We start from the raw sequence: 27,688 nt of genomic DNA on the forward strand, positions 1-27,688 counted from the left end.
AGGTGATGATCTGTGCCCCCTGATGCTCCCTGCAAGGACTGCTGTAGACTACGTCTGGAACTGTGGATTTATAAGAAAAGAGGACATTTTGGAAGTTCGTATTGGTGTAAGATGGAGGATTGTGTGGGGGGAGACCCCGAAATGGCGAAAGAAAATGGATAGAAAAGGGATAGGGTGAAATGTATTAAGGATAAATTTAGGTCGGTTTATTATGGTACCCTGAAGCCGGAGTGTTAAGATTTTAAGTTTTTGAATTAGAGAAGAGATATTTGAATTTCTCTTTATTAGCAGTAACCTAAGGGTAAGAAGATGTATGATATGATTTGACATAAGAAGTAATATGTTGTGTTATGATGCTGTATTATTAATTATCATGAAGTTAGAATTGGACTAGATTTTGATTTAAGTTAATTGAGTGATAGATTATTGAGAATTAAAAATTAGATTTTAAGAAGGATGTTTAGTTTAGGTTTGATTTTTAAATGATTTAATTTCAGAGATGAGAAGTTACTAAAGTAAAATGGAATTGGAACCGAAGGAGAGAAAACGGGGGAAGTCACTTAACAATGATTCGAACAAGAAAAGTTTTTTTTTATGTAAACAAGAAAAAGAATTGTTGGTGTATTTGTGTTTGTTTTATTGTGGTTTGAATGTTGGGGGTGGGTTTGGGTCTGTGTTGTTATTTGTGTTATGTTGTTCTTTGTTTTGAAAAAAACCAATAAATTCTTTAAAAAAAAAAAACAATTCTCCAGCATGAATGCCTTTTAATTATCTTGCAGTTCCTCTTTGGAAATCGCTTTCCCCCTCGGAAGCAGGTTACAGATTGTGTAAATGCCTACGATATCTTCCCAATCCTTGAACTCTTGATATTTATCTGTGTGTCTGAAACCTGAATGAGCCAGGAATGGGAACAGTGGTGAAGGGTCAGGAGCCAATGTTCTCCACACCATCAGTACTGATCTAGTAAATGGATTATCTAGTCCTTAGTCCTTCAAGGACAAAGGTAACAGAAGGTGTGGGAGGGACCACCTTGAGTTGGACCAAGGGTCCTCTGTTCTTCCCCTAAGCAATGGGATCAAGGATTTGATTTGAAAAGCAGTGTAGTATAAGATTAAGTTAGGCATTTCCATCCCTCCTTTTGTTCTATGTTTGAATAGACTTTTGTTGCTTATTCGAGATTCCTGACAAAAATGTGTTCAGTTTGTTTTGCCATCTGTTTAGCTGAAGTGGAGGGATGGGAATAGGCAAAACTTGAAAAATAATAGTAAGAATTTGGCTACAGCTAAGGCTGAGACCCAGGTGCGCTGTGGGTTAAACCACAGAGCCTAGGGCTTGCTGATCAGAAGGTCGGCAGTTCGAATCCCTGCCACGGGGTGAGCTCCCGTTGCTCGGTCCCAGCTCCTGCGCACCTAGCAGTTCGAAAGCACGTCAAAGTGCAAGTAGATAAATAGGCACCGCTCCAGCTGGAAGGTAAACGGTGTTTCCGTGCGCTGCTCTGGTTCGCCAGAAGCGGCTTTGTCATGCTGGCCACATGACACGGAAGCTGTCTGCGGACAAACGCCGGCTCCCTCGGCCTATAGAGCGAGATGAGTGCCGCAACCCCAGAGTCGGACACGACTGGACCTGATGGTCAGGGGTACCTTTACCTTTACCTTTAAGGCTGAGATATTTCCATTTCCTAAGTGTTTGTTGAATGCCTTTCTACAGTCCCCTATAGTTGTGTTTGTAATATTCATAGAATCATAGAATCATAGAGTTGGAAGAGACCAGAAGGGCCATCCAGTCCAACCCCCTGCCAAGCAGGAAACACCATCAAAGCATTCCGGACAGATGGCTGTCAAGCCTCTGCTTAAAGACCTCCAAAGAAGGAGACTCAGTTGGGAGCCGCCCATAGTGGCTGGGGAAACCCAGCCACATGGGCGGGGTATACATCATCATCATCATCATTATTATTATTATTATTATTATTATTATTATTATTATTATTATTATTATTTCTGTGTCTCAGTTGTCTTGTGTCTGCAGTGAGGTCAGTAACTACCGGTAAGTACTTAAATCCTCCATGTACTATGGCACATGGAGAGTTAACTAGTAACCAGTCTCTTGTAGTGTCATCTAAATTGATAGGAAGGAGCACGGATTTAGAATAGCTGATTTGCAATCCTGCTACCCTGTGATACATTTCTAACTGCTGCTTAGGTGGCTCAAGGGCTGTTTTGGATTTTGTAAAAATAAGAGGGTGTCATCCGCAAACATATTCACTTTGTGTACCTCATCCTGCATGGTGACCCCCCCTTTAAAAAATAATAATCATAATCCTAATCCTAATCAGCTTCACACACTCGTGATTTCCAACACCGTCTTTTCAGACTAGCTGAAAAAATGTGATGTGTCTCTCAAAGCCTTCTTACCTTGACACACATATTAAAACCTAATGAGTCCTTGGTGTGCCTCTGGTGCGTTTACAGAGCGTGTTGGGTTTAACCTTGCAAGTTGTTTTCTTTATTTAAACGTAGTTTTAAAGGCCCTGTTCAGGGTATAGATCAGATAAGCTTGTTCTGAAGCAGTTTGGATTACTGAAAAGGGTTCCTTATTGAAAAGGGAGAGGGAGAAAGAGAATGAACTACCGACAGACTTGCGCCATTTCAGCCTCCCTCAAGCCTGACAGGTACACAATGGAATTGGTTGCGGCATGCACCCCCTGGGTTCTTGTGTAATGAATACAACACAGGGACTCCCTTAGAAAAGTTTTGGGGTTTGGGCCAGACAAAGATAATAACCTTGGCTCTCCCAGGGTTTGCCACCTGTCTTGTATAATACAGGATTGTCCCGTATTTCAATGCAAAATGCACTGTCCTGTATTCTAGATTCAGGTAGGTAGCCGTGTTGGTCTGACGTAGTCAAAATAAATTTAAAAAACTGTCCAGTAGCTCCTTAGCGACCAACTAAGTTTGTTCTGGGTATGAGCTTTCGTGTGCATGCACACATGTGTATCTGAAGAAGTGTGCATGGACATATACCCAGAACAAACTTAGTTGGTTTCTAAGGTGCTAGTGGATAATTTTTTTATTTATTCTGTCCTGTATTGATACATTTTTGTCCTCTAGTGAAGGAGAGTCCCCCACCTTCAGAGGGAGTCTGTTCCACTGCCCAATGACTGTTGCCCTCAGCAAATTATTCCCAGGGTACAGTCAGAATCACCTTTCTTGCCATCAGAATCCATTGGTTTGGGGCCTACCCTCTGTAGCCAAATAATGTTGTTGGAAAATTCAGGAGAGACAAAACGAAGGACTTTGACACATAGCACAGAGTTAAATTGTGGTATTCACTCCCATAAGACACTGCTGCTGCTGCTGTTATTATTCACTCTTCACTGTAAGGTCCCAGGGCAGGTAACAACACAAGGCCCAATATTAAAAGCAGTTTGAAATAATCTCAGAAATAAGGGGGGCCTTGAAAACACAGACCTTGAGAGGGTTGAGGTAAAGAGGTACACTTTTAGTATTCCCTGTACAATGAGAGTTCCAGATGTAACTTTCTAGCAAAGGATTTCCAAAGCTTGGGGGCCATCACAGAGAAGGCCCTCTTATCCGAGGATGTGGACAGGCTGCTTGGACGAGTGAAACCAACCACCTGTCTCCTTGATCCTTGCCCATCCTGGCTTATAAAGCTAGCCGGGAAGGGCTGGGCGATGGGCTCTGCGCGGTGGTGAATGCTTCCCTCTGCGAGGGAATCTTTCCAGACCCGCTGAAAGAGGCGGTCATTAAACCGCTTCTTAAAAAAACATCTTTAGACCCGGCCAATATGGCCAATTATCGCTCAGTCTCAAATCTACCATTCTTGGGCAAGGTGATTGAGCGGGTGGTTGCTGAACAACTCCAAGCACGCCTGGAAGATGCGGACCATTTGGATCCCTTCCAATCAGGATTCAGGCCTCATCATGGGACTGAAACTGCCTTGGTCGTGCTGGTTGATGTTCTCCGGCGGGCTAGGGACAAAGGTGAGAGCTGTTTCCTGGTTCTGCTGGATCTCTCAGCGGCCTTTGACACCATCGACCATAACATCCTTCTGGACCGGCTAGAGGGGTTGGGAGCTGGGGGCACTGTTATACAGTGGTTCCGCTCTTTCCTCCGGGGCCATGTTCAGAAAGTGGTGGTGGGGGATGAGTGTTCAGACCCCTGGGCTCTCACTTGTGGGGTGCCTCAGGGTTCTGTCCTCTCCCCCATGCTTTTTAATATCTATATGAAGCCGCTCGGAGAGATCATCAGGGGGTTTGGGTTGGGTGTTCATCAATATGCAGATGACACCAGCTCTACCTATCTTTTAAATCAGAACCAGTGAAGGCGGTGAAGGTCCTGTGTGAGTGTCTGGAGGCGGTTGGAGGATGGATGGCGGCTAACAGATTGAGGTTGAATCCTGACAAGACAGAAGTACTGTTTTTGGGGGACAGGAGGCGGGCGGGTGTGGGGGACTCCCTGGTCCTGAATGGGGTAACTGTGCCCCTGAAGGACCAGGTGCGCAGCCTGGGAGTCATTTTGGACTCACAGCTGTCCATGGAAGCGCAGGTTAATTCTGTGTCCAGGGCGGCTGTCTACCAGCTCCATCTGGTACGCAGGCTGAGACCCTACCTGCCCGTGGTCTACTCCTACTTGGACTACTGCAATGCGCTCTACGTGGGGCTACCTTTGAAGGTGACCCAGAAACTGCAATTAATCCAGAATGCGGCAGCTAGACTGGTGACTGGGAGTGGCCGCCGGGACCACATAACACCGGTCCTGAGAGATCTGCATTGGCTCCCAGTACGTTTCCAAGCACAATTCAAAGTGTTGGTGTTGACCTTTAAAGCCCTAAACGGCCTCGGTCCTGTATACCTGAAGGAGCGTCTCCACCCCCATCATTCAGCCCGGACACTGAGATCCAGCGCCAAGGGCCTTCTGTTGGTTCCCTCACTGCGAGAAGCAAAACTACAGGGAACCAGGCAGAGGGCCTTCTCGGTAGTGGCGCCCGCCCTGTGGAACGCCCTCCCATCAGAAGTCAAGGGAATAACAACTACCTGACATTCAGAAAATACCTAAAGGCAGCCCTGTTTAGGGAAGTTTTTAAACTGACTTGTATTGTGTTTTGGTATTTGTTGCAGGCCGCCCAGAGTGGCTGGGGAGACCCGGCCAGATGGGCGGGGTATAAATAAATTATTATTATTATTATTATTATTATTATTATTATTATTATTCCCTTGAGCCCCCAACCCCCAATCTTCTGAGGGTGGTGGAACTACCAAGAGGGCCTCCTCTGCCAATCTCAGAGGGTTTGCCAGGAGGCAGGTGGTTTCTTAAAGGGATGTAGCAATTGTCACAGCAAATGAGACTCCCAGCAGCTCCCAGCCACAAGTGGGGAGGGGGCTGCTGAGTTCCTGTCCTGCTTGGGAGCTCCCCATCAGCTGCTGGGCTAGCTGTGCCTTGGACCCAGCAGGACGTCTTAGGGGTTACGGGGAGATATCGAGGGCTGTCGCTTTCATGCCCTGTCAGTGGGCTTGTGGGGGGCCTCCGGCTGGGGAATGCTAGCGAGGTAGGAGGCAACCAGCCTGGGGGAAGGGAATGCTGAGCAAGCTGGGCCTGTGTGCTGGCCTCACGGTCTGGGGAGCCTGGGGAGATGGGGGAGTCCTTATTGGCTGCCCCACCTCAGGCCCCTGCTTGGATCCTCATGAAGTTGACGTGGGGGGGGGCGGCAAACGGGGGAGCCACTCTTTCTGGCTTTAATATGAACCAAGTTCATCCCACAGAGTCAACAAACAAGAGCGCCTTTAGGAAATTAAGGGGTTTGAATGGATCTCATTTTGGGCTCGTGGTGCTACATTTTTCATTTCATGCCTTGTTGAAGAGGCGGCTCATTCCAGTGCTTTCTAGCAAAGGATCTAATGAGAAATTAGTCATATTATTTTAAATGGCAACAACCATTTTAAATAACAATCTTGGGAAGTGTTTTTACCTCCACTGAGTGGATATGTGGGGGGGACGACGACACTGCTTTTCAGACATAAATTTTAATCCCCCCTCCTTTCTCATAAATTAGTTCATTAAAAGATTTTGAAAATTACTTGAATGCACATAGCAAACAAACCTCACAGGCTGAGGTAAGCAAAGGGGGAGAAAAAGTTTTCTCTCTTTAGTGTGTTATTCCATCTCCTTCCAACACTTCGTTGCACTTCAGTGCTGCACAATTAGTGTTAATTCACTCAGAGTGAATGGCAGTACGTACCGAAACGGTGGTTGTGTTGGGATGCAACTCAGTTTGCCCTGTAGGTTGATGTGTCTGCATGGAAGGGTATAGCTAGAGGGAGGAACTTCTAGAGCTGCTGACCTCAATTCCTCTTCCTCCTCCTCCATGCTCACCTTGGGAGAGAAGAACACCTCCACCCCCTTTCAATCAATTTTATTAAAAGTTTTCAGCATAAATTTAATAAAAGCAAAACTAATCTAAATTTAAAGAGAAAATAGAAAGGAAGAAAAAGAAGAAAAGTGAAAGAAAATAAAAGCCTCTATCAAATTATATCTTAACCCTTGTTCCACACAAAGGAGGGTGAACCCTCCCAGCTCTCCCCTGGGAACTTCGCCCTCTTCCCCCAGCCTCCCAACCCTAAGAGATCCAGGAGAGGAGATGCCTTTCTGTGTCTCTCCTGCTGAGAATAAAGAGCAGGCATGGACTCTTCACAGCTCCACCATAGTTAGACTGTAATAGGAATCTTTCCTATCAAGTATGTATTTCCTTTAATAAACTTAGCTTTCTTGTTTTCCAAGCTCAGAGTCTTGGTGTAATTACATTAGGAGCCAGTGTGGTGTAGTGGTTAAGAGCGGTAGACTCGTAATCTGGTGAACCGGGTTGTGTCTCCTCTCCTCCACATGCAGCTGCTGGGTGACCTTGGGCTAGTCACACTTCTCTGAAGTCTCTCAGCTCCATTCACCTCACAGAGTGTTTGTTGTGGGGGAGGAAGGGAAAGGAGAACGTGAGCCGCTTTGAGACTCCTTCGGGTAGTGATAAGGCAGGATATCAAATCCAAACTCTTCTTCTTCTTCCTGGGTAAAAGTGTGCTCCTCAACAGTGCCTTATTTATTTATTTAAATACTAGCTGACCCGGCCACGCGTTGCTGTGGCGAATAAGTTGGATTGGAAAAGGAAGTATAGTGGAAAAGAGGGTATGTATGGTTTTCATACCTTATTTTGTTGAAGTGTAGGATGTGTGCGGTCTGTTGTGATGTGTAGTTTTTGTGTTTGTCCAGTTAGGAGGTTTTTTTTATTATTGTCTTGGTGGTTTGTTTGGACGTTTTTGATGTCTTTTGGAGGGCAGCAGATTTGTTGTATAGGAAGAGGTTGTGTTGAGGTGAGTGCGCCGATTGGGGAGGCATGTTTTTGTGGTGGAGTGGCTCTGTGCAGGCGGTGGAGGAAGCGGCCGAAATCTGGACTTGGGTGAAGTATTGTTTTTCGCCGTCTTGGTTGTGTAGGTGGGCGAGGTGAGGGAGGAAATGGCAGGCGCGGCTAGGAAGTGGAAGAAATAGGGACCCGGGCAAAGTGTTTTTTTGTCAAAACAAAATCGAAAATTCTTTCTAGTAGCACCTTAGAGACCAACTGAGTTTGTTCCTGGTATGAGCTTTCGTGTGCATGCACACTTCTTCAGATACGTTTTTTTGTCGACCGCGCTGGCTGTGGAGGTGGGGAGTTGAGGGAGGAAAGTGTGGCCGCGGCTCTTTTCTCTGCCTTGCTCTTTACAGGCTGTGTTTACGTTTTTAGAAAGTCGCTGACTGTGGAAGGTGGGCGAGGGGAGGCAGCAAGTTGCGGTGGGGGGCTTTGCGGTTTGCGCGCCTCGGTTCGAAGACTGTGGATACGTCGTGAGCGGAGTGCAAAAATTGGGGAGGGATGATTTTCTGTCGGACTGGCTGTGTGCAGGCTGGTGGAAGAAGCAGCTTAAAGTGGGAATGGGGTAAAGTTTTGCTTTCGGCCCTCGGTTCTGCACGGGGGGGGCGGACGCAATAAGCTCAGTCTGTGTAAAAGTCGCTGCCTGTGGAGGGGGGCAAGGGTAGGCAGCAACTTGGGACGGGGGCTTATCGCTCTGCGTGTGGGCGACGCAAGGTCGGAAATGGCGGTCGGCGGTTTGCAGGTCCGCGCGGGTCGGGGAATGTCTTAGATAGAACGATCTGTCTTTGTATTGGCTCTGCTGGCAGTGCTGGTCGAAAAAGAGGAGGAGGGGTAGAACGGGTGCACTGTGCTATACCTTCAAACGTCCACTGGAGGGGGTAAATTTTTTTGATGTAAAATCATATTTCTACCTATGAAAGGTGTTGTGTATTTGCAATCCAGGTACGCAAGATCACTCCATATACCCATGGAATGTTGTGTCCAAATTCAAAGAGAATCGGTCAAGCAGTTACGGCGCATTGTGGCTACATCAAGTGACCCATCTTGAACGTTTTTATATACAGTATATAGATTTTTACACCACTGTGTCTATATGGGGGAAGGGGGTTATAGCAATAAAAACATGACACCAGTTAACCATTGTGGAAGGATGTGCTCTTAATTTCCTGTGTAGGCCTGGGGGATAGAAAAGTTTTCCACAGGACTGGGCCGATGACACTTCAGGCTCAGTTTCTTATAGTTATCAGGTGCGCCTCACCAACTCGGAACAACCAGCAATGCTCCTGCGGCTGATCTTAGTGATCAAGGTGGGATGCATGCAAGGGTTCAGGTGATCCCTGAGGTACCTGGGACCTACGAGTAAGTTGTTCAGGGCTTTGTAAATTAATACCAGAACCCTGGACCTGGCTCATGATTAACCTGACTTGGCTAAGCTTCCAAGCTGCATGTTAACTCCAAACAACATTGAGGTGATTATTTAATGCAGCCTTTGCAAACCTGGTGCCCTACAGATACTTTGGATAGTCCCAGCATGGCCATGCTCACCTCAAAGCAAGGTGTCCCTGCAGACTGTCAGACAGAAGATGGAGCAGACTTCATGGTCACTCCAGAGAGCAGGACTAGGACAACTTGGCAGAAATGGCAGCAAAACAATTCTGATGAAGATGCAGAGAAACATCCTAAGGGTAAGGACTGTGTGGCTGCGGAACAGACTGCCTCAGGACCGGAGGGAGCAAATGGCTCCCCTCTGCTTGATTTGCTGGAGAAATGTAGTCTGGCTCTGTCATTGCAAGATTCCTCCATGACAGACCCTGCACAGAGGTGGGAGGTGGACACAGAATCGAGGTTTCTTTGCTCTCAGCACTGCACCCTGCCCATTCCTTTCAATGGGTCTGTTCTGAGGAAGACCAGGACTGGTGGTCTCAGCCTTTTGCTTGTGATGTTGGTGGCAAGCTTTGCATCGTTGGCTACTGTGAGAACAGAATTCTGGACTAGATAGGCCCCCTTTGGCCTGATCCAGCCATTGTACCCCAAGAGGAGGGAATCTGGTCCACCTGGAAAATAGTAGGGTGGACTTTTTTGGCATGGGATGAGGAAGTGGCTTCTCCCAACTCCCTCTAGCTTCCCCTCCTGCTAGACCCAGAGCTGCCGTCTCCCATCATCAGTTTTGGTCGAATGCAGCAGGAGCTGCCTATTTCTTTGGCTGAGCCATTTACTGAAAGAAAACTAGTGAAAGGAGCCATTTATTCCCTTAACAGCTTCTTGCATTCCTAAGAAATAGCTCAATTTCAGGGTAATGGGTTTCCAGAGCTCATTCCTCACAGTGCTCCTGAGTGGATCAGAGCCATCTAGAAAATCCAAGAGGATCAACAGCAGCAAAAGACTGTGCCTCTCCATCCCTCACTGTGATGGGCTCCTTACCCTTTACCTAGTCATTAGGAATGACACACACGCACCAGTGGGCTTCTCTGTTCTTGCCACTGAAATTCTGCCTGTCAGGTTGGGAATGGCGCGGGGCACCATGTTCTACACCACCACAGCTGATCTCAGCAATGCCTCTGAATGCCAGCTGCTGGAAACCTCAGGAGGAGAGATGACTCTTTTGCCCAGGTCCTGCTTGTGGGATTCCTCCAAGCATCTGGGTGACCACTGTGAGAACAGAATGAGCCATTGGCCTAATTCAGGCAATTTTTTTTTCCAAAGAAGAGTTCACATAAACATCTGCACACATTTTTGTGTATACAGTGGTACCTCGAGTTACAGACACTTCAGGTTACAGAGTTCGCTAATCCAGAAATAGTACCTCGGGTTAAGAACTTTGCTTCAGGATGAGAACAGAAATTGTGCAGCGGCAGCAGGAGGCCCCATTAACTAAAGTGGTACCTCAGGTTAAGAACAGTTTCAGGTTAAGAACAGACCTCCAGATTCTTAACCCAAGGTACCACTGTATAGACATTTCAGTTTTCCTTAATGCAATTCATTTCTGTGCATTATTTTCACCAGACACTTTCCTCTAACACAGGCATATTTGTCTGCATCCTTTGGATTGACAAGGCATTTGGGCTGTTTGGAGACCCACAACAGAAACAGGCATTTCTGTTTACCTTTTTATTCGGGAAGTACAAATTTGCCAAATGTATTTATCTCCCCACCTCAAATTGTGGGTATGGTAGAATGAGCAGGATTAGTAATTGCAAAGCAACCTTGGTCCTAGTCACTTCTGCTGGCAACAGAAATGTCTCCATCTTGCAAATTTCAGAAAGATAATGTATCCTCCTTCCACCAGATTTTGACAATTCTCTGTGTGTTCGTTAATGCACCACAATCCTTCAGTTTACTGCCTTGCAGGGAATCTGCCAATTCCATCAGCATTTCCTGCCTTCCTGATTATCACTCCCATTCCTTGCCTGGTGTTTATGTAATTAATTTGCAACAAGATTATGATTTAGTTCTTAAGAGTAATGCGATAAAGCCACTTTTACCAAAGAAATGGCAACCTCTTCCTTCTGTTTCCAGCGGGGAGAGCTTGAGCACCTGCAGCTTTGGAAAAGGTCCACACCACACAGGTGCTGAGGTTTTCATACGCAGCCCAAGAAATGATTCAGCTGCCTGCCAGTGACACCAACACCCAGCAAGATCTGCTGCTCGAGTCCCCTCCAGCATGGGTACTCAACAATTCTTTGCTGCTTTCTCAGGGCAACACAATGTCTCTGGCCATCAATTATTTTACAGTGAGAATAATTCCATTCAAAAGATCAAACAGAAAAGCACAATCAATGAACCGACACAATGCATAGATTTCACAGGTTTCCAACATGGGTTTCAATAACTTATTCCATTCAGGGAACTTCCCAATCCATTGATGCTGGCCAAGGATGGCAAGGAGAAGCCAAAGGTGGTTCTGGCATAGATACTCTGGATACTCCAGCCAGTGACCACCAGCCCTCCCTGGCCCTCGCCCTTGCATAACAGAGCTCAGAAGGCAAGTTAGAAGAGGAGGAGCCAGCATCTGCTTGGTCTTGTTTGAGGGCCTGAAAAGAGACTTACCATAAAATCTAATTGGCCAAAGTGTGTGGTTTTTTTTTGGGGGGGGGGGACAGGATGGGAAATTATCTGCAAGCTCCAGAGGATGGGGTATATTTTACTGGGGGTGGGGGGTGCCATGCATCATCAAAACTGATCATCGCTACCGAGCAACTCCTGCAAAGTATGTTTTAGCCTTCTTAAGTTTACTCACCAAGTCTGCAGCCTTTCAGTGTGCTGTCCTGAGTTCAGGCCTAGAGAGATTAACTAATTTTGATTAAACAACTCAAGTGAATTAAGAAATTACTTAAGAAATTAAGAGCCTGCAGCCCGATACCTGGTGGAGTTGATATTAAAAAAAAGAAATCAAGTGGCGGGTGGGGTGGAGAAAGATGCTTGTTCCCACCAAACTGGAGCACAGACAGCTCAAAGCCACAAGGTGGGGAGTGTCATTTTGAAGCCAGCCTTTTCCTGCCTTGCATGCTCATTCATCTCCCCCCCTGTTTTGCCTCCTTTCAAAGATAAAGGAACATGATAAGGTGAAGGAGGCACAGGAGTCCTGCTTGGCAGGGGGTTGGACTGGATGGCCCTTGTGGTCTCTTCCAACTCTATGATTCTATGAGTCTAAAAGGGTTCAAAAGGAAAGTTTATTTATATGCGCACATTCAAGTTCCCTTGTTATTTCCATTTTAACCAGCTCAGAAATTATTTCATCAAGTGGGTTCCTGCAGTCACTTTCCCTTGAGAGCATGGCTTGGTTGGGGGGATTCCACTCAGAACTGCCCCCTGGCAACATTAGTGTGGGCTTTCTGACGTGGTGCGTAGGTTGGTGCAGGCACCCAGCATGGAGATTGCTCTTGGAACCCAGGAGCCCATTCAGAGCTGCAAAAATGCCAGCAGCCCCATCACCCACGCACACTTCCAGAGTTTCCTTAGCGCTGAAAGAGAGCTATGGCAGCAAGGCAGCGGAATGCCACTTTTCTCATCAGCATGCCATTGTCGCTGCTCTCTTTATTATTGGCTCCCTCTCTGTACTGAGGGCAGGGCACTGGGCTCTCTTCCCACCCGCTGTGCTCCATGGAGGTGACTTCTAAAGACTCTTTTATGGAAAACAATTTGCCATAGTAGCAAGCAAAGGCACTAAAACCACAGAGGAAGTGCACAAACAACCATTTAGCCACTCTGGTGTGATGGCACTTACATGGGAAGAGTGCTAAACCCACTCTGGCCAAATCTCGCTCAATTTCAGATTTTCTGTGAAAGCAAGTGGGCTTCTTTGCTTTGGGTTGAGGTGAAATGAGAGGCTTGAAATGCAGGAGGGGATTTGTCGTGTTTGTGGACTGGTGTGTGCATGTGGCGGTTCTGTATTTGCTTTTTGAAGGTGGCACTTCTCCTCACCCCAAGTGAAACCACAGGTGAAGGGGCTTTTTAAGACAGCAGATAAATTACTCATTAGTATGCCAGACATGGAAAATCTCTGACTGAGCAAAGGCTATTATTTATTATTTATTATTTATTTAATAATACCCCACCCATCTGGCTGGGTTTCCCCAGCCACTCTGCGTGGCTCCCAATAGAGGACTAAAACAGAATAAAACTTCAAACATTAGAAACTTCTCTAAACAGGGCTGCCTTCAGATGTCTTTGCTGGGACCAGTTCCAAGCAGACAGCCATTGACTAAGAGGCAACTTGTCTATGACACCTTGCAGCCCATTTAGTCCTGTTTAGGATCATTGCATCACTACAGCAAGTCCTGCACGGCCAGTTTCCTGATCAGGTGCTGATGCTGGACGGCAAAGTTTTCCTGGCCCAAGAGGACACTGCACTCTCCTACCAAGCATATAAATATATTATTTTCACATTGAGCTAAATGCCCACCATCTGTATACAGAGAAAGAGCTCTGGGTTTTGATGCAAGCACCCAAGATTTGACATATCTTAGTTTGCAAGTCAACTGTCTTAACTCGAGTAGGTTCAGCATGTGGGGGTACATTCAGATCTTAAGTGAAAGTCATTGCCCACCATCTTTTGGAGGCATTGTTGTTGTTCTGTTGTTCAGTTGTTCAGTCGTGTCCGACTCTTCGTGACCCCATGGACCAGAGCACGCCAGGCACGCCTATCTTTCACTGCCTCCCGCAGTTTGGCCAAACTCATGCCAGTCGCTCCGAGAACCCTGTCCAACCATCTCATCCTCTGTCGTCCCCTTCTCCTTGTGCCCTCCATCTTTCCTAACATCAGGGTCTTTTCCAAAGAGTCTTCCCTTCTCATGAGGTGGCCAAAGTACTGGAGCCTCAGCTTCAGGATCTGCCCTTCCAGTGAGCACTCAGGGCTGATTTCTTTAAGGATGGATAAGTTTGATCTTTTTGCAGTCCATGGCACTCTCAAGAGTCTCCTCCAGCACCATAATTCAAAAGCATCCATTCTTTGGCAATCAGCCTTCTTTATGGTCCAGCTCTCACTTCCATACATTACTACTGGGAAAACCTAGCTTTAACTAGACGGACCTTTGTTGGCAAGGTGATGTCTCTGCTTTTGAAGATGCTGTCTAGGTTTGTCATTGCTTTCCTCCCAAGAAGCAGGCATCTTCACCGTCTGCAGTGATCATGGAGCCCAAGAGGCATTAGAGCATTAGAGTGGCCTTTCCTCTCCGGATGTTTTGGCCTGCAGCTGCCACCAGCCCCAACCAACCCAGGCAGGGGATGTTAGGGCTGATGCGAGTTGTGCTCTTAAAACAGCTGCAGGGCCCAGGCTGGCAAAGCTACATTCGAGTTGGGAATGCTACAGATGCCAAGAGGTCTGGAAGAAAGCCACCTTCACCTGGGGAGGAAAGACTCTGTTAGTCCTGCATTGCAGAGGGCTAGACTGGTTGACCCTTGGGGTCCCTTCCAACTCTACTAGTCTATGATCCTATGAGATGAGCCAAGTGTTCCTGGCCTCTGCCATAGAATTGTAGAGATGGAAGGGACCCCAAGGGGCAACCCCCTTCAATGCAAATGTACCTAATGCACGCCAGAGCTTTAAAGTCTCTTTCTGTGACTTTCTGTTACAGGCATACACTCTGGATTGGAGAGGGACTCTTCGAAGGCATTCCCACACCACTCGGATGAGTTCACCAACAACACACTGCTAAGAGAGAACATGGAGTCAAGATACCCTACCCCTGAGAGTCTCATTCAGTCAACAGAGGACATCTTTGATTTCCCAATGAATAAGATGGGCTCTTCACAAAGGGATGAGTCCCCAAAACTGACAGCTCCCCCTTACACCAACATGGGACAAATCCAACCTTCCAAGAAGAAGCCATCCTCTTCCAAGCAAGGAAACACAGCCAGGAAATATCAGAAACTCAGAACCACCAAAGCTGCTGCTCAGCCCAGCCTGCCAACATTGAGGGCATCCCTTTCCAGAGACCACTTGCACACTTTGGGGGACAACAATGACATGATGGCTACAGTTCACAAGGAGAAGCCCACAAAACCAGAGCAGATCTGTGGGACAGCAGGAAAGGAAGCCGTGGGGTGACCAGTCACTCCCTGTTCCAGATCTCACCATTTACAATGCAGCCAACAATCCCACAGACCTCCTCTCACAGCCCCAAAGCCACAGAGCCGCTTGTGGCTGCCTTTCCAGAGGGTGAAGCCCAGATTCTGGTAAAGAGCCCAGAGGATGAAACGAAGAGGGGGCCTTTTTCCAAGGAGGGCCGAGACACAACCACACCCACCATCATCACCACCACTGTGATTACCACCGAGCAAACTCCAAGTAAGACATCTCCCTTCTGCAATGATGCCATTGTGACAGAACTGCTGGTTTGCACACAAGAAGTCAGCAGGGAGAGAAAGTGGTGTTGACGAAAGTCATTCCAGGGGCTGCCTGTGCCCCTGGGGACTCCCCCTCGTTGCCAAATTCCTCTGCCTTCCCATGCTCTGAGGCAGGGATCGCCCATGGGGTTCCATCCAGAGGATGCTGGACTCCAAATCCCATCAGTGAAGAAGGACCACAGATGATGGAACTTGGAGGCCAGCAACCTTTGGTGGGCACCATGTTACCCGCCCCTCTTCTAAGAGTTTTGGTGGTCACAGCTGCTGCTTTATCACAAATTTGCAGGGCAGTGAGAGACAGCTGACTTGCCAGATGGTCAGTGCATTTGCTAAATGGCCGTTTGTCTTTGGGACAGCAGATGGGGAGGGCAAAGGCAAAAGGGTAGAGGCATGAAGAGAGGAACCATGTGCATTTGATAGAGACCACAGAGCATCAGCAGAATAATTGCCTTGCTTGCAGAAAGCAAATGGGAGCAGCTTTGCATAGGTCTGGGAAAGACCCTCTGCCTGAGACCCTTGAGGGCCACTGCCAGTCAGTGTCAGCCAGGGATGGGGAATCTGTGGAGCTCCAGATGTTGGTTTCTGTGCTGGCCTGGGCTGTAGTCTTGTCGCACAACATGGAAGGGACCCAAGCAAACCACTTCCTCTTTCTCCTTCTCAACCCTGCCATCCCAAATGGACTCCTCCCCACCATTAAACACTCCTTTACTTTTGTCATTTAACTGGCCCAGCCTACTCCCAGAACTGGGTAGAGCAGTATGGCTCTTAGATGGGAGGGGAATAACAAGGGCTCCAACCCATTTTCCCCCCAAAGCACATTATGCTTTTACTTAATTTTTTAGTAAGAATTGGAAAGTTTATATGGAGGGCATTAGCCTTGACAACAATTGACAACAAACAAATGAAACTTTTAAGGGGAATTAGTGCTTGGTTGGTTATAGCCTAGACAAAATCTCCTGCAGTGATTTTGCAAAGTTTTTTGCAGATAAAGTCACTCTGATTCGGAAAGAGGTAGACTCCACCATGGGAGCAGGGCCAGGGCGGGAAGTGCCAGTGTCCTGTCTAGTCCAGTTGCGTGGGATCAATTTCAATCTGTTACCTCCAAGGATGTGGACAGGCTGCTTGGACAAGTGAAACCAACGACATGTCTCCTTGATCCTTGCCCATCCTGGCATATAAAAGCTGGCTGGGAAGGGCTGGGCGATAGGCTTCGCAGGGTGGTGAATGCTTCTCTCTGTGAGGGAGCCTTCCCAGCCCCGCTGAAAGAGGCGGTCATTAAACCACTTCTTAAAAAAACATCTTTAGACCCGGCCAATATGGCCAACTATCGCCCAGTCTCAAATCTACCATTCTTGGGCAAGGTGATTGAGCGGGTGGTTGCTGAACAACTCCAGGCACGCCTGGAAGAATGGACCATTTGGATCCCTTCCAATCAGGATTCAGGCCTCATCATGGGACTGAAACTGCCTTGGTCGCGCTGGTTGATGATCTCCGGCGGGCTAGGGACAAAGGTGAGAGCTGTTTCCTAGTTCTGCTGGATCTCTCAGCGGCCTTTGACACCATCGACCATAACATCCTTCTGGATCATCTAGAGGGGTTGGGAGCTGGGGCACTGTTATACAGTGGTTCTGCTCCTTCCTCCTGGGCCGTGTTCAGAAAGTGGGTGGGGGATGAGTGTTCAGACCCCTGGGCTCTCACTTGTGGGGTACCTCAGGGTTCTGTCCTCTCCCCCATGCTTTTCAACATCTACATGCAGCCGCTGGGAGAGAACATGAGGGGGTTTGGGCTGGGTGTTCATCAGTATGCAGATGATACCCAGCTCTACCTTCTTTTAAATCAGAACCAGTGGAGGCGGTGAAGGTCCTATGTGAGTGTCTGGAGGCGGTTGGAGGATGGATGGCAGTTAACAGATTGAGGTTGAATCCTGACAAGACAGAAGTACTGTTCTTGGGGGGACAGGAGGAGGCGGTGTGGAGGACTCCCTGGTCCTGAGTGGGGTAACTGTGCGACCAGGTGTTCAGCCTGGGAGTCATTTTGGACTCACAGCTGTTCATGGAGGCGCAGGTTAATTCTGTGTGCAGGGCAGCTGTCTACCAGCTCCATCTGGTACGCAGGCCGAGACTCTACCTGCCCGTGTCTCGCCAGAGTGGTGCATGCTCTAGTAAACTCTCGCTTGGATTACTGCAATGCGCTCTATGTGGGGCTACCTTTGAAGGTGACCCGGAAACTACAACTAATCCAGACTGTGGCAGCTAGACTGGTGACTGGGAGCAGCCGCCGAGACCACATAACACCGGTCTTGAAAGACCTACATTGGCTCCCAGTACGTTTCCGAGCACAATTCAAAGTGTTGGTGCTGACCTTTAAAGCCCTATACGGCCTCGGTCCAGTATACCTGAAGGAGCGTCTCCACCCCCATCGTTCTGCCTGGACACTGAGGTCTAGTGCCGAGGGCCTTCTGGCGGTTCCCTCGCTACAAGAAGCCAAGTTACAGGGAACCAGGCAGAGGGCCTTCTCGGTAGTGGCACCCACCCTGTGGAACACCCTTCCACCAGATGTCAAAGAGAGAACCAACTACCAGACTTTTAGGAGACATCTGAAATCAGCCCTGTTTAGGGAAGCTTTTAATGTTTAATAGATTATAATAAATAAATAATAAATAATAAATAAATACAATATTTTAACATTCTGTTGGAAGCCGCCCAGAGTGGCTGGGGAAACCCAGCCAGATGGGCGGTGTGTGTGTGTATATATATATATATATATATATATATATATATATATATATAAATGTTGTTATTATTGGTTATGGATTTTATGGGGTGGGTCAGTCTATGATTAACATGGAGTTTTCTTCCAGTTCTCTGCAGCGCGAATTTTTACGAGATGGAAGGATACATTGACTCAACCGACTACCCACCTCTGCCGTGGAATCATTTCCTGGAATGCACCTACAATGTGACTGTCTACACTGGATACGGGGTGGAGCTGCAGGTAGGCATGCAAGAGGCGACCCAGCCCTAGCCTACATCCGGGTGTGGGTGTGAGTGTGTGAGCACCCACCTGCCTAGGCTAACCCGGACCTACATGTCAAAGCTGGTCTGCACTCAGTTTGAGCTGGAGCCCTCAAGTCTTGTTTTCTGTGTAAGCTCTGAACCATGCAAAGCAGCAATGCTTAAGCAGAGTGCCTCTGATCATGTGCAGAGTGCCTTCCCTTCATCACCACCATTGTTGAAATTAATTTTATTTGGAAAACTAACATGTAATATATATCTAAATAGTTTACATACGTAGGTAGTAGAAAATACCTGCTGTCTGGTTAGTAGGGGCAGCTGGAGCAGATGCACAGAATAAATGCAGGGGCGAAGCATAGCCGAGTGGCACAGCACCTGCTTAGAGTGCAGAAGGTCCCAGATTCAATCCTCAGCATCTTCAGGTATAAGTAGGAATGCCCTTCTGCCAGATTGAAACCCTGGAGAGCGGCTGCAAGTCAGTGTGGGCAATACTGAGCTACTGAGCAACCCTTGGTGCATCTCGCTGTGTCTCGTCCTCGTGGACTGACAGGATCTCTCCTGGGTTTCAGGCAGGGAGTGTCTCCTAGTGTTCTCTGGAGGGGCTGCTGCCATTGGGGATTGGACTTGTTTTATTTATTTCATTTTTATTTCATAAAAATTTTACACTGCTGGATTGCTTTAAAAAGCAGTTTACAAAAAAGATAGTAATAAAATGATTCCTAGGAAGAATTAATAACAACAATGTAAGACTTTTGAAAAATTAAAATAACAATAAACTAAAATGTATTAAAACTTGCATCAGCGTTCTAAGCATCTGGGTAGGCTTGTCTAAACAAAAATGCTCTTAGCAGGCTTTGAAAGAGTGCCGTGAATGATCAGAGAAGTCCAAAGGGTAGCTGTTGCCACACTAAAATATTAAATTCTTACAAATGTAAAACGGGGATTATGCAGCCTTCTGCTGTTTGAAGCATTCAAATGGGCATAGTATATGGGGTGAGTCCATGGGGTCACGAAGAGTCGGACACGACTGAACGACTGAACAACAACAAAATATGGGGTGAGGTGATCTCGCAGGTAAACTGGCCCCAAGTCCTTAAGGGCTTTATATATTAATGGCAGACCCTCCAAGTGTCCCTATTTTCCAGGGACACTCCCAGATTTACAGAAGCCGTCCCAGTTTCTGATTTGATCCTGGAGGCATCTGAAGGCAGCCCTGTATAGTTTTGTTATGTCTTTATTGTATATGTTGGAAGCCGCCCAGTGGTTGGGGCCTCCCAGTCAGATGGGAGGGGTATAAATATATATATATATATATATATATATAGCCAAACTGCGAGAGGCAGTGAAGGATAGGTGTGCCTGGCGTGCTCTGGTCCATGGGGTCACGAAGAGTCGGACATGACTGAACAACTGAACAACAACATATATATATATATATATATTATATATATATATATATATATATCAGATTAGGACAGCCTATTTTCATCAGACAAATGTTGGAGCACATGTAATGGTACCACCCTGAACTTGGCCTGGCAGCAGATGGGCAACCAGCACAGATCTCTGAGCACAGAGGTTCTGCGATTCTGTTACCCTACAAAGGGGGTGTGGAAATACACCAGTCCTCTTTAGCTAAATAAAGACAGCAGCGCCATGGAAAGAGTTCATGTTTATTGCAGGCTGCAGCAAAAATAAATGATCCAGAGGAATTCTCCAAATTCTTGATCTTGAATTCAAATTTCAAGACACTTTTATAATATTTACATGCGTGCCATGTGCACAATCCTTTTCAGCAATATGATTGGATAACAGAATGCATGGACAGCTTGTGGTCAGAACAGCCTGCCCCTAATTACTATGGCAACAGGTATCTTTAAGCAAAGTTCATACAAAATGTTGCTTTTCTGCTATCTGCTGTATGAAGACTTGTCTGGGTGAGGAGAATTTACTGTTTCTCCATTGAAGATATCCCAGTATTTCTTCTGCTCAAGGTTAGCTTGCTCTTCTTGCTTTGGAAGCTGATAAGGAAAGCCTACAATGTGTGCAATGCCAGCAAAATACAGATACCTTGTGGCTGTGGCTGTGAGAACGTGTTTATGCAGACTCAGCACTTAGCAGGCGGAGGTCAATCGTGTATCAGAAACATACTCTGTGACAGAGGGTGTGAACATTGGTGTGTGTTTGCTGTAGGTTCTGACACACTTCTGGGGCATGACATCCACGTATCAATTCCACAAACTTCCAGGGTGCCCTCAGCACTGGCAGATGAGGGCATCTATGGAAGGCAGCTGGAAGGACTTATGTAACAACCTCAAGGGTGGACTCTGTGTCAGCATTTGCTCTGGGGACAGGGCAGCACCGGGAGAGGGACACCAGAGCTGGGGGTGGAGACAGGAGCCCTAGCGAATGAGGGGGGGGGGCAGTGGATTGCAGAGCCAGAGCAGAGCAACATCTGGTGGAGTTTAGTGGTAAGAATTCCCCAGCGATTACAGGGATACCTTTATCGTATCCCTCCAGCTTGAAGGATAAAAAGAAAGGAAGGAAAGGAAAGCACTAAGCTGATCCCAGCAGAGGCAGGCAAGATAAACTTGCTTCCATGAGGTAGGCAGGTGGCCAGGGCCGTGGCTCTCTCAAAGGGGCCCCCACCTGACCCTGACCCCACAGCTATCTCGCTTTGGCCGAAGCAAACACTCAAGGCAAGAGGCATTTGCAAAATGCAAACCAGGTTTCTTTGATTTCTTTCACACCGTCTTGAGCAACAGCATCACAAAGAATATCCTGACAGTGAGAGCTGTTCAGCAGTGGAATTTGCTACCAAGGAGTGTGATGGAGTCTCCTTCTTTGGAGGTCTTTAAGCAGAGGCTTGACAGCCATCTGTCAGGAATGCTTTGATGGTGTTTCCTGCTTGGCAGGGGGTTGGACTGGATGGCCCTTGGGGTCTCTTCCAACTCTAGGATTCTATGATTCTGTGATCCCTTGGACTGAGCTAGACCAACCACTAGGAAAGGGATGGAAAATAAAATGCCAATAAAATCATGCCGTTATACAAATCTATGGTGTGATTCTGGCTGCCAATCTCAAAAGGGATTTTGCAAAGTTGGAAAAGGCTCAGAAGAGAAAGGGGGACCAAAGCAATCCAGGGGGCTCAGTGACTGCCCTATGAGGAATGCTTGCAGCATTTGGGACTTTTAGAGAAAGGGGGAGATAGAGACATGAGAGACATTTATAAAATTGTGCATGACACAAAGAAAGTGAATAGAGAAAACATCTTCTCTCTCTCTTCTGACACCAAAACTCATGGATAGCCAAGGAAGAGGAATGTTGGAAGATTCGGGGGAAGGGACTTCTTCACACAGCGCCCAGTTAAACTATGGAACCAGTAATGGTTCCCTAGGCAGTAATGGACACCAGTCCAAATGACTTCAGAAGATGACAAAGAGGAGTACTATTATGTTGGGAGGGGGGCAGGGAAATGCAGTCTGACTTATTTACTCTGATTCTTTGTAGTATATCAGCAGCAGGGGGTTGGGGCTAGATGACCTTTGATGTTCCTTCTAAGTTTGTGATTTGTTGGATTTGAAAAGTTTTGCAAGCCAAATGGTGAACCCAGAACTGGAGGAGGAAGTTGTGCAGGAGACCTTCCTGGTGGATTGTGTCTGTCCCTCTTAGGTATTATTACTCAGACATTTTCAAGGCCCTGTGCTTTGCAGCCCCCTCTCCCAAATCCCCATGCTATCTGCAAATGGCCATGTTGCGAAACAATTTGAGCTGGGAAGGTATCAGCCGCACATTTTTGTAAGCCATTTCCATGCTTTTGAATAACTCTATTTCATTGGGAGATGAGTTTCCGGTCTGGAGTAGCCAATTATTCCAAGCAAAAAGGGATTTCAAGCAGGCTGGCTGACCCCTCCTCTCACCTTTCTGTTACAAAAGGGAGGCTCCACCTCAGGGGAGTGAAAATTGCTGTACATTCTGCCTCTTATCTTCTTAGTTACAGACTAACCCGAAACAGGATTTTCTTTAAACACCTTGAGCTTCAGAGAGACCCTTCAGAGGGATAAGGAGCTGGGCTCTCACCAGTATTAAACTGTGTGTGTGTGTGTGTGTGTTGATGGGGCAAGAAAGTGCCATCTCTCAGGGATGTTGGGGAGCTCACCTCCATTACGATGCTCATAATGGATAGTCGGCCCAGTTGTGGAAAAGGGGGTTCCAGGCCAAGGGGCAGTTAGGAGAGCGACTGAGAGCAGAAGGAGATGATGCAAAGCTCCAGGGAAGTATACTTGCCTCCAAAGGGGTCTTGGAGGAATCCACATTTTGCAACATTATGCTATGAGAGGGTAATGTAGATTCAGAAATGGTTCAGAAAAGGGCCTCCCAAATTATCAAGGGGGTGGAGCAAGTTCCCTATGACGAAAACTTGTCACGTTTGGGCCGTTTCAGTTTAGCATGCAGGTAAATAAGGTGGGCATGATAGATAATGTTGTAAGAATATTCTTCAAGGCGTGGGGAAAGAGGACAGGCTCCCTCTTGCATAAGAGCTTCATTGTCCCATGAAGCTGAATGTGGGAAGATTCAGGACGAAAGGACTTGCCTATTCTCACAGTGCAGTGAAACTGTGGAACTCTCTCCCACAGGAGGGAGGGAGGGAGGGATGGCCACCAACTTGGATGGTTTTACATGGGAATTGTAAATTCCCGTGTAAGTTGCAAATTGCAAATTCACAAGAGAAGCCCCAGGCTACTGCTGGCTGCTAGGCACAATGGCCACGCCCTGCCTCCAAACTAGGATTCCCAGTGGCTGAGAATCAAAAGTGGGAAGAGCTCTGTTGTGCTCAGGTCCTGCTTGCAGGTTTCCTGTAGGGAACTGGTGGGCCACTGCGAGAACAGGATGCTGGATGTGATGGGCCTTTGATCCAGAAGAGCTTTTTTGAGGTTCTCGTGGGGAAACGCTCAGCTGGCAGGCCGGAGGCAACTCTCATCCACGGGTTTTAAAATATGTTAGTGTATTGACAGACCAGCAGGGTGGGTAACCTACCTCTCTGCTGGGAAAATTAAGGAATCCCAGAAACACCTGCAACAATAAAATAGAGGTTGGCACACACATAAACTTATCAACGTGCAAGATTGCCTTGCCTGATAAAAGCCTCTCGACTTCTTAGATAGGCGGAACTGGCATGGTTTTCATGGGCCACATAATACCTGGTCTGCAACTGTAAGAATCAATTATGAATGTGGCAACACCCACACTTTGGAACTCCCCGCCTCTTGAGACCAGGCAGGTTCCTTCACCGTGCTCTTTCCAGCACCTGCTATGAAAATGTTTGTTTCAACAAGCCTACCCAGCTATCTAGGATGCTGGTGTGTGTTTAGTATATAGCTGGTTTGAATTTTTTGAATGTTTCAGTCCTTCAGCAAACCTCTAGGGCAGGGGTAGGCAACCTAGGGCCCAGGGGCCAGATACGACCCAATTGCCTTCTCAATCAGACCCGTGGATGTGTGTTTTTACATGAGTAGAATGTGTCCTTTTATTTAAAAAGCATCTCTGGGTTATTTGTGGGGCATAGGAATTTTTCAAATATAGTCTGGCCCACCACATGGTTTGAGGGACGGTGGACCAGCCCACAGCTGAAAAAGGTTGCTGACCCCTGCTCTAGGGGGCTTATTGACTCCAGTGCAATTCAGAGGCAGCTCAGTGAAGTTGCCCTTGGTCACCAAAGGGTTACTGCACAGCTTCTTGTCCACCCCCAGCCCTATTTCAATAGAAACCCTTCCCTGCTTTGGAAGTCAGCATAGGCAAGGGATATCAGCAGCTTCTAGCACAAGCAATGGTGGGAGATGGGTCTTGGATAGTGAGGGTTGGTGGGAAAATGGGAGTATTCCAGTTGTAAAAGGATGTCTCTTTTTTCTTTTCTCAAGAGCTGGAGGAGCCAGGCAATGTGTCACAAAGGACATCCTGCCTTCTCTTGCTCCAAACCAAACTGTCACTGTTTTGTTTTCTTTCTGTACTGTTCCATCGCTGCCCCTTCCCTTAAAAAAAAAAAAAATCCCCTGCAGCTTCCATTAGGCTTAAGAAGAGAGGTCCAGATGGAGCAACCTGCATTTCTGCAGGGCTGCTAAGCTGCTAACAAATGGCTCTGCTTTGACATCACTTCTCAAATTGTCTGGGGAAAGCTGTCAGTTTCTGGCTTGCTTCTTGGCAGAAGGATGGCTTTGAGCTGACTTCACAGTCGTTGTGGATCTGTCCACAAGCCTTGGATTTGCTGCAGGCTGACAAGGCAGCCTCATCCTGGCCTTGCTCAAGTCACATCTCATCACCTGGCAACCGGGAGACACACACACGCACAAACACACCGTTGTGTGCCTGTGTGTGCACTCCAGACTATATTTCTGCAGGACACAATGAGTTAAGCTGGTGACTGGCTGGCCATGCAAAGCGGAGAAACCCAGGGACAAAGCAGCATAAAAGATTCCAATGCACATCCAGTCACCATGTTTCTCTCTCCCTCTTTTCTTCTTTTCGGGTTCCTGTTGAACATCTCTTCCTAATGTGATGGTTGGCTTGCTTCTTTCCTAGTGGGGAGTCCCCAGCACTGCCTGGGAATTTTTAGAAAACAACAAATAGGTTGACTTTTAAAAGGATAATGAAATTTGTGAGTTTAGACCCATCAAACCAAAAAGCAGGTGAAATCATGCCAAAGTCATGTTTCGACTTGCCATTTCAAATCAGAACGGTGCTCAGCATCCAAACATTGGTTAAGACCCCCAGTCTGCCTCCTGAACCCCATGCTAAGTTGGGTGATGGTATCTTGAGAGATGGGCAAACCTCTGCCAAAAAAGGGCAAAGTCTTGTTTCAGTCTCAATTCAAAATGGCAGTTGGCATCAGCAACAATTGCCGCCCTCACCTCAGGAATCCTTGCAAGGCAGCTGAGCCTGTAGAGGACAGATGGACAGAAGCCCTTTCCAAAATATATAGGAGGTTTTAGAAATTCCTATAAACTGCTCTTTATCCACAAAAAAATTCAGAGTGGTACAAATGAACTTCAAAATTCCAAAAACCAACTATACAATGAAATTAAAAGGAATTAGACACATTCAATCAGCTAAAACAATACCATAATTACAACTGCCCAGGCAATACAGTGGTACCTCGGGTTACAGACGCTTCAGGTTACATACTCCGCTAACCCAGAAATAACGCTTCAGGTTAAGAACTTTGCTTCAGGATAAGAACAGAAATTGTGCTCTGGCAGTGCAGTGGCAGTGGGAGGTCCCATTAGCTAAAGTGGTGCTTCAGGTTAAGAACAGTTTCAGGTTAAGAACGGAACTCCAGAACGAATTAAGTACGTAACCAGAGGTACCACGTAGAAAGGCACCGTGTTGATGAAGGGGCTGGACTAATTGACCCTTTTGCCAACGTCCCTTTGGAGGGCATCCCAAAGTTGGGAATGTTACTGCAAAAAAGATCCCTCACTCCTTTGTACATAAAATCAGAGAGTTAGAAGGGATCCTGAGGATCAACTAGTCCAACCCCCTGCAACGCAGGAATAGGCAGCTGCCCCATACGGGAATTGAACCTGCAAACCTCAGCATTCTCAGCAGCACACTCTAAACAACTGACTATGCAGCTGATGTGCTTTTCCCCAAGGAGAAACACAAAGAAGGAGCCATGACTATTGTAGTGAAGAGGCAGATTGATTCAGGAAGAGGATGTTAATTGGGAAGAAGAAGAAGAAGAAGAAGAAGAAGAAAGAAGAAGAAGAAGAAGAAGAAGAAGAAGAAGAGTTTGGATTTGATATCCCGCTTTTTCACTACCCGAAGGAGTCAAAGCGGCTAACATTCTCCTTTCCCTTCCTCCCCCACAACAAACCCTCTGTGAGGTGAGTGGGGCTGAGAGACTTCAGAGAAGTGTGACTAGCCCAAGGTCACCCAGGAGCTTGCATGTGGAGGAGTGGAGACACGAACCTGGTTCCCCAGATTACGAGTCTACCGCTCTTAACCACTACACCACTAGGAGGGAATGATCATGCTCTTCTGGAGTTTATTATACAGCGGAAAGGAACAACCAAAACATACTAAGACTCAAATTCTAGACTTAAGAAAGCCGATTTCAGAAAACTTAGGTGTGATCCCATGTCAATAATACTAAAAGGGAAGGGAGTTTAGGATGGATGGGAGTTTGTTAAAAGGGAGATATTAAAAGCACAACTTCAAGCAGTACCAAAGAGATGAAACATGGAGGGTGCCTAAAGAAGCCAGGGTGGCTATCTAAAGAACTTTTTAACCTGATTTAAGATTTAAAAGGGATATGTACAAAAAATGGAAGGGGGGAATCACAGAGAGGAATTCAAACAAATAGCCAGCACATGTAGAGACAAAGTCAGAAAAGCTAAAGCACAGAATGAACTCAGGCTTGCTAGAGAGGTTAAAGCAATAAAACGGGCTTTTATGGGTATGAAAAGGAAGAACAGGAAACAGTGGGGTCACTTAGAGGAGAAGATGGTGAAATGCGAACAGGGGACAGAGAAAGGGCAGAACTCCTCCAATGCCTTCTTTGCCTCAGTCTTCTCCAAAAAAGAACACAATGCCAACCTGAAGAATATGGAGCAGATGATTCAGCAGGGAAACACAGCCCAGAAAAAGTAAGGAGGTACTACAAGAAATACCTGGCTAGTTAGATGTATTCAAGTCTCCGGGGCCAGATGAACTACATCCAAGAGTAATTAAAAGAACTGGCAGATGTGATTTCAGAACCACTGGCAGTAATCTTTGAGAATTCCTGGAGACAGGCGAAGTGCCAGCAGACTGGAGGAGGGCAAATGTCCCTATTTTCAAAAAGGGGGAAAGAGAGTACCCAAACAATTACTGCCCAGTCAGCCTGACATCAATACCAGGAAGATTCTAGAGCAGATCATTAAGCAAACGGTCTGCGAGCACCTAGAAAGGAACGCTGTGATCACTAAAAAGTCAGCATGGGTTTCTGAAAATAAGTCATGTCAGACCAATCTGATCTCATTTTTTGAGAGAATTACAGCCTGGAGATGAACGGGAACGCTGTGGATGTAGCCTATCTTGATTTCAGCAAGGCCTTTGACAAGGTGCCCCATGATATTCTTGTAAAGAAGCTGGTAAAATGTGGGCTAGACAATGTTACCATTCAGTGGATTTGTAACTGGCTGACTGACCGAACCCAAAGGGTGCTCATCAATGGCTCCTCTTCATCCTGGAGAGAAGTGACTAGTGGGGTGCCACAGGGTTCTGTCTATGGCCCAGTCTTATTCAACATCTTTATCAATGACTTGGATGATGGGCCTTGAGGGCATCCTGATCAGTTTGCAGATGACACCAAATTGGGAGGGGTGGCTAATACCCAGAGGACAGGATCATGCTTCAAAATGACCTTAACAGATTAGAGAACTGGG

The 27,688-nt window shown here is 46.9% G+C and overlaps 1 protein-coding gene across 1 annotated transcript in view; it reads left to right on the forward strand.

Annotated features, from left to right (window-relative positions):
- The window catches only part of SEZ6L (seizure related 6 homolog like), a 107,449-nt gene that overhangs the window by 39,363 nt on the left and 40,398 nt on the right, over positions 1–27,688 (forward strand). The window contains 2 exon segments of the mRNA XM_033174601.1: positions 14,481–15,193; positions 18,113–18,246. Coding sequence (XP_033030492.1) covers positions 14,989–15,193; positions 18,113–18,246 — 339 coding nt within the window. The 5' untranslated portion in view covers positions 14,481–14,988.

This window comes from Lacerta agilis, chromosome 17 (assembly GCF_009819535.1).
Source record: "Lacerta agilis isolate rLacAgi1 chromosome 17, rLacAgi1.pri, whole genome shotgun sequence".
NCBI lineage: Eukaryota > Metazoa > Chordata > Lepidosauria > Squamata > Lacertidae > Lacerta > Lacerta agilis.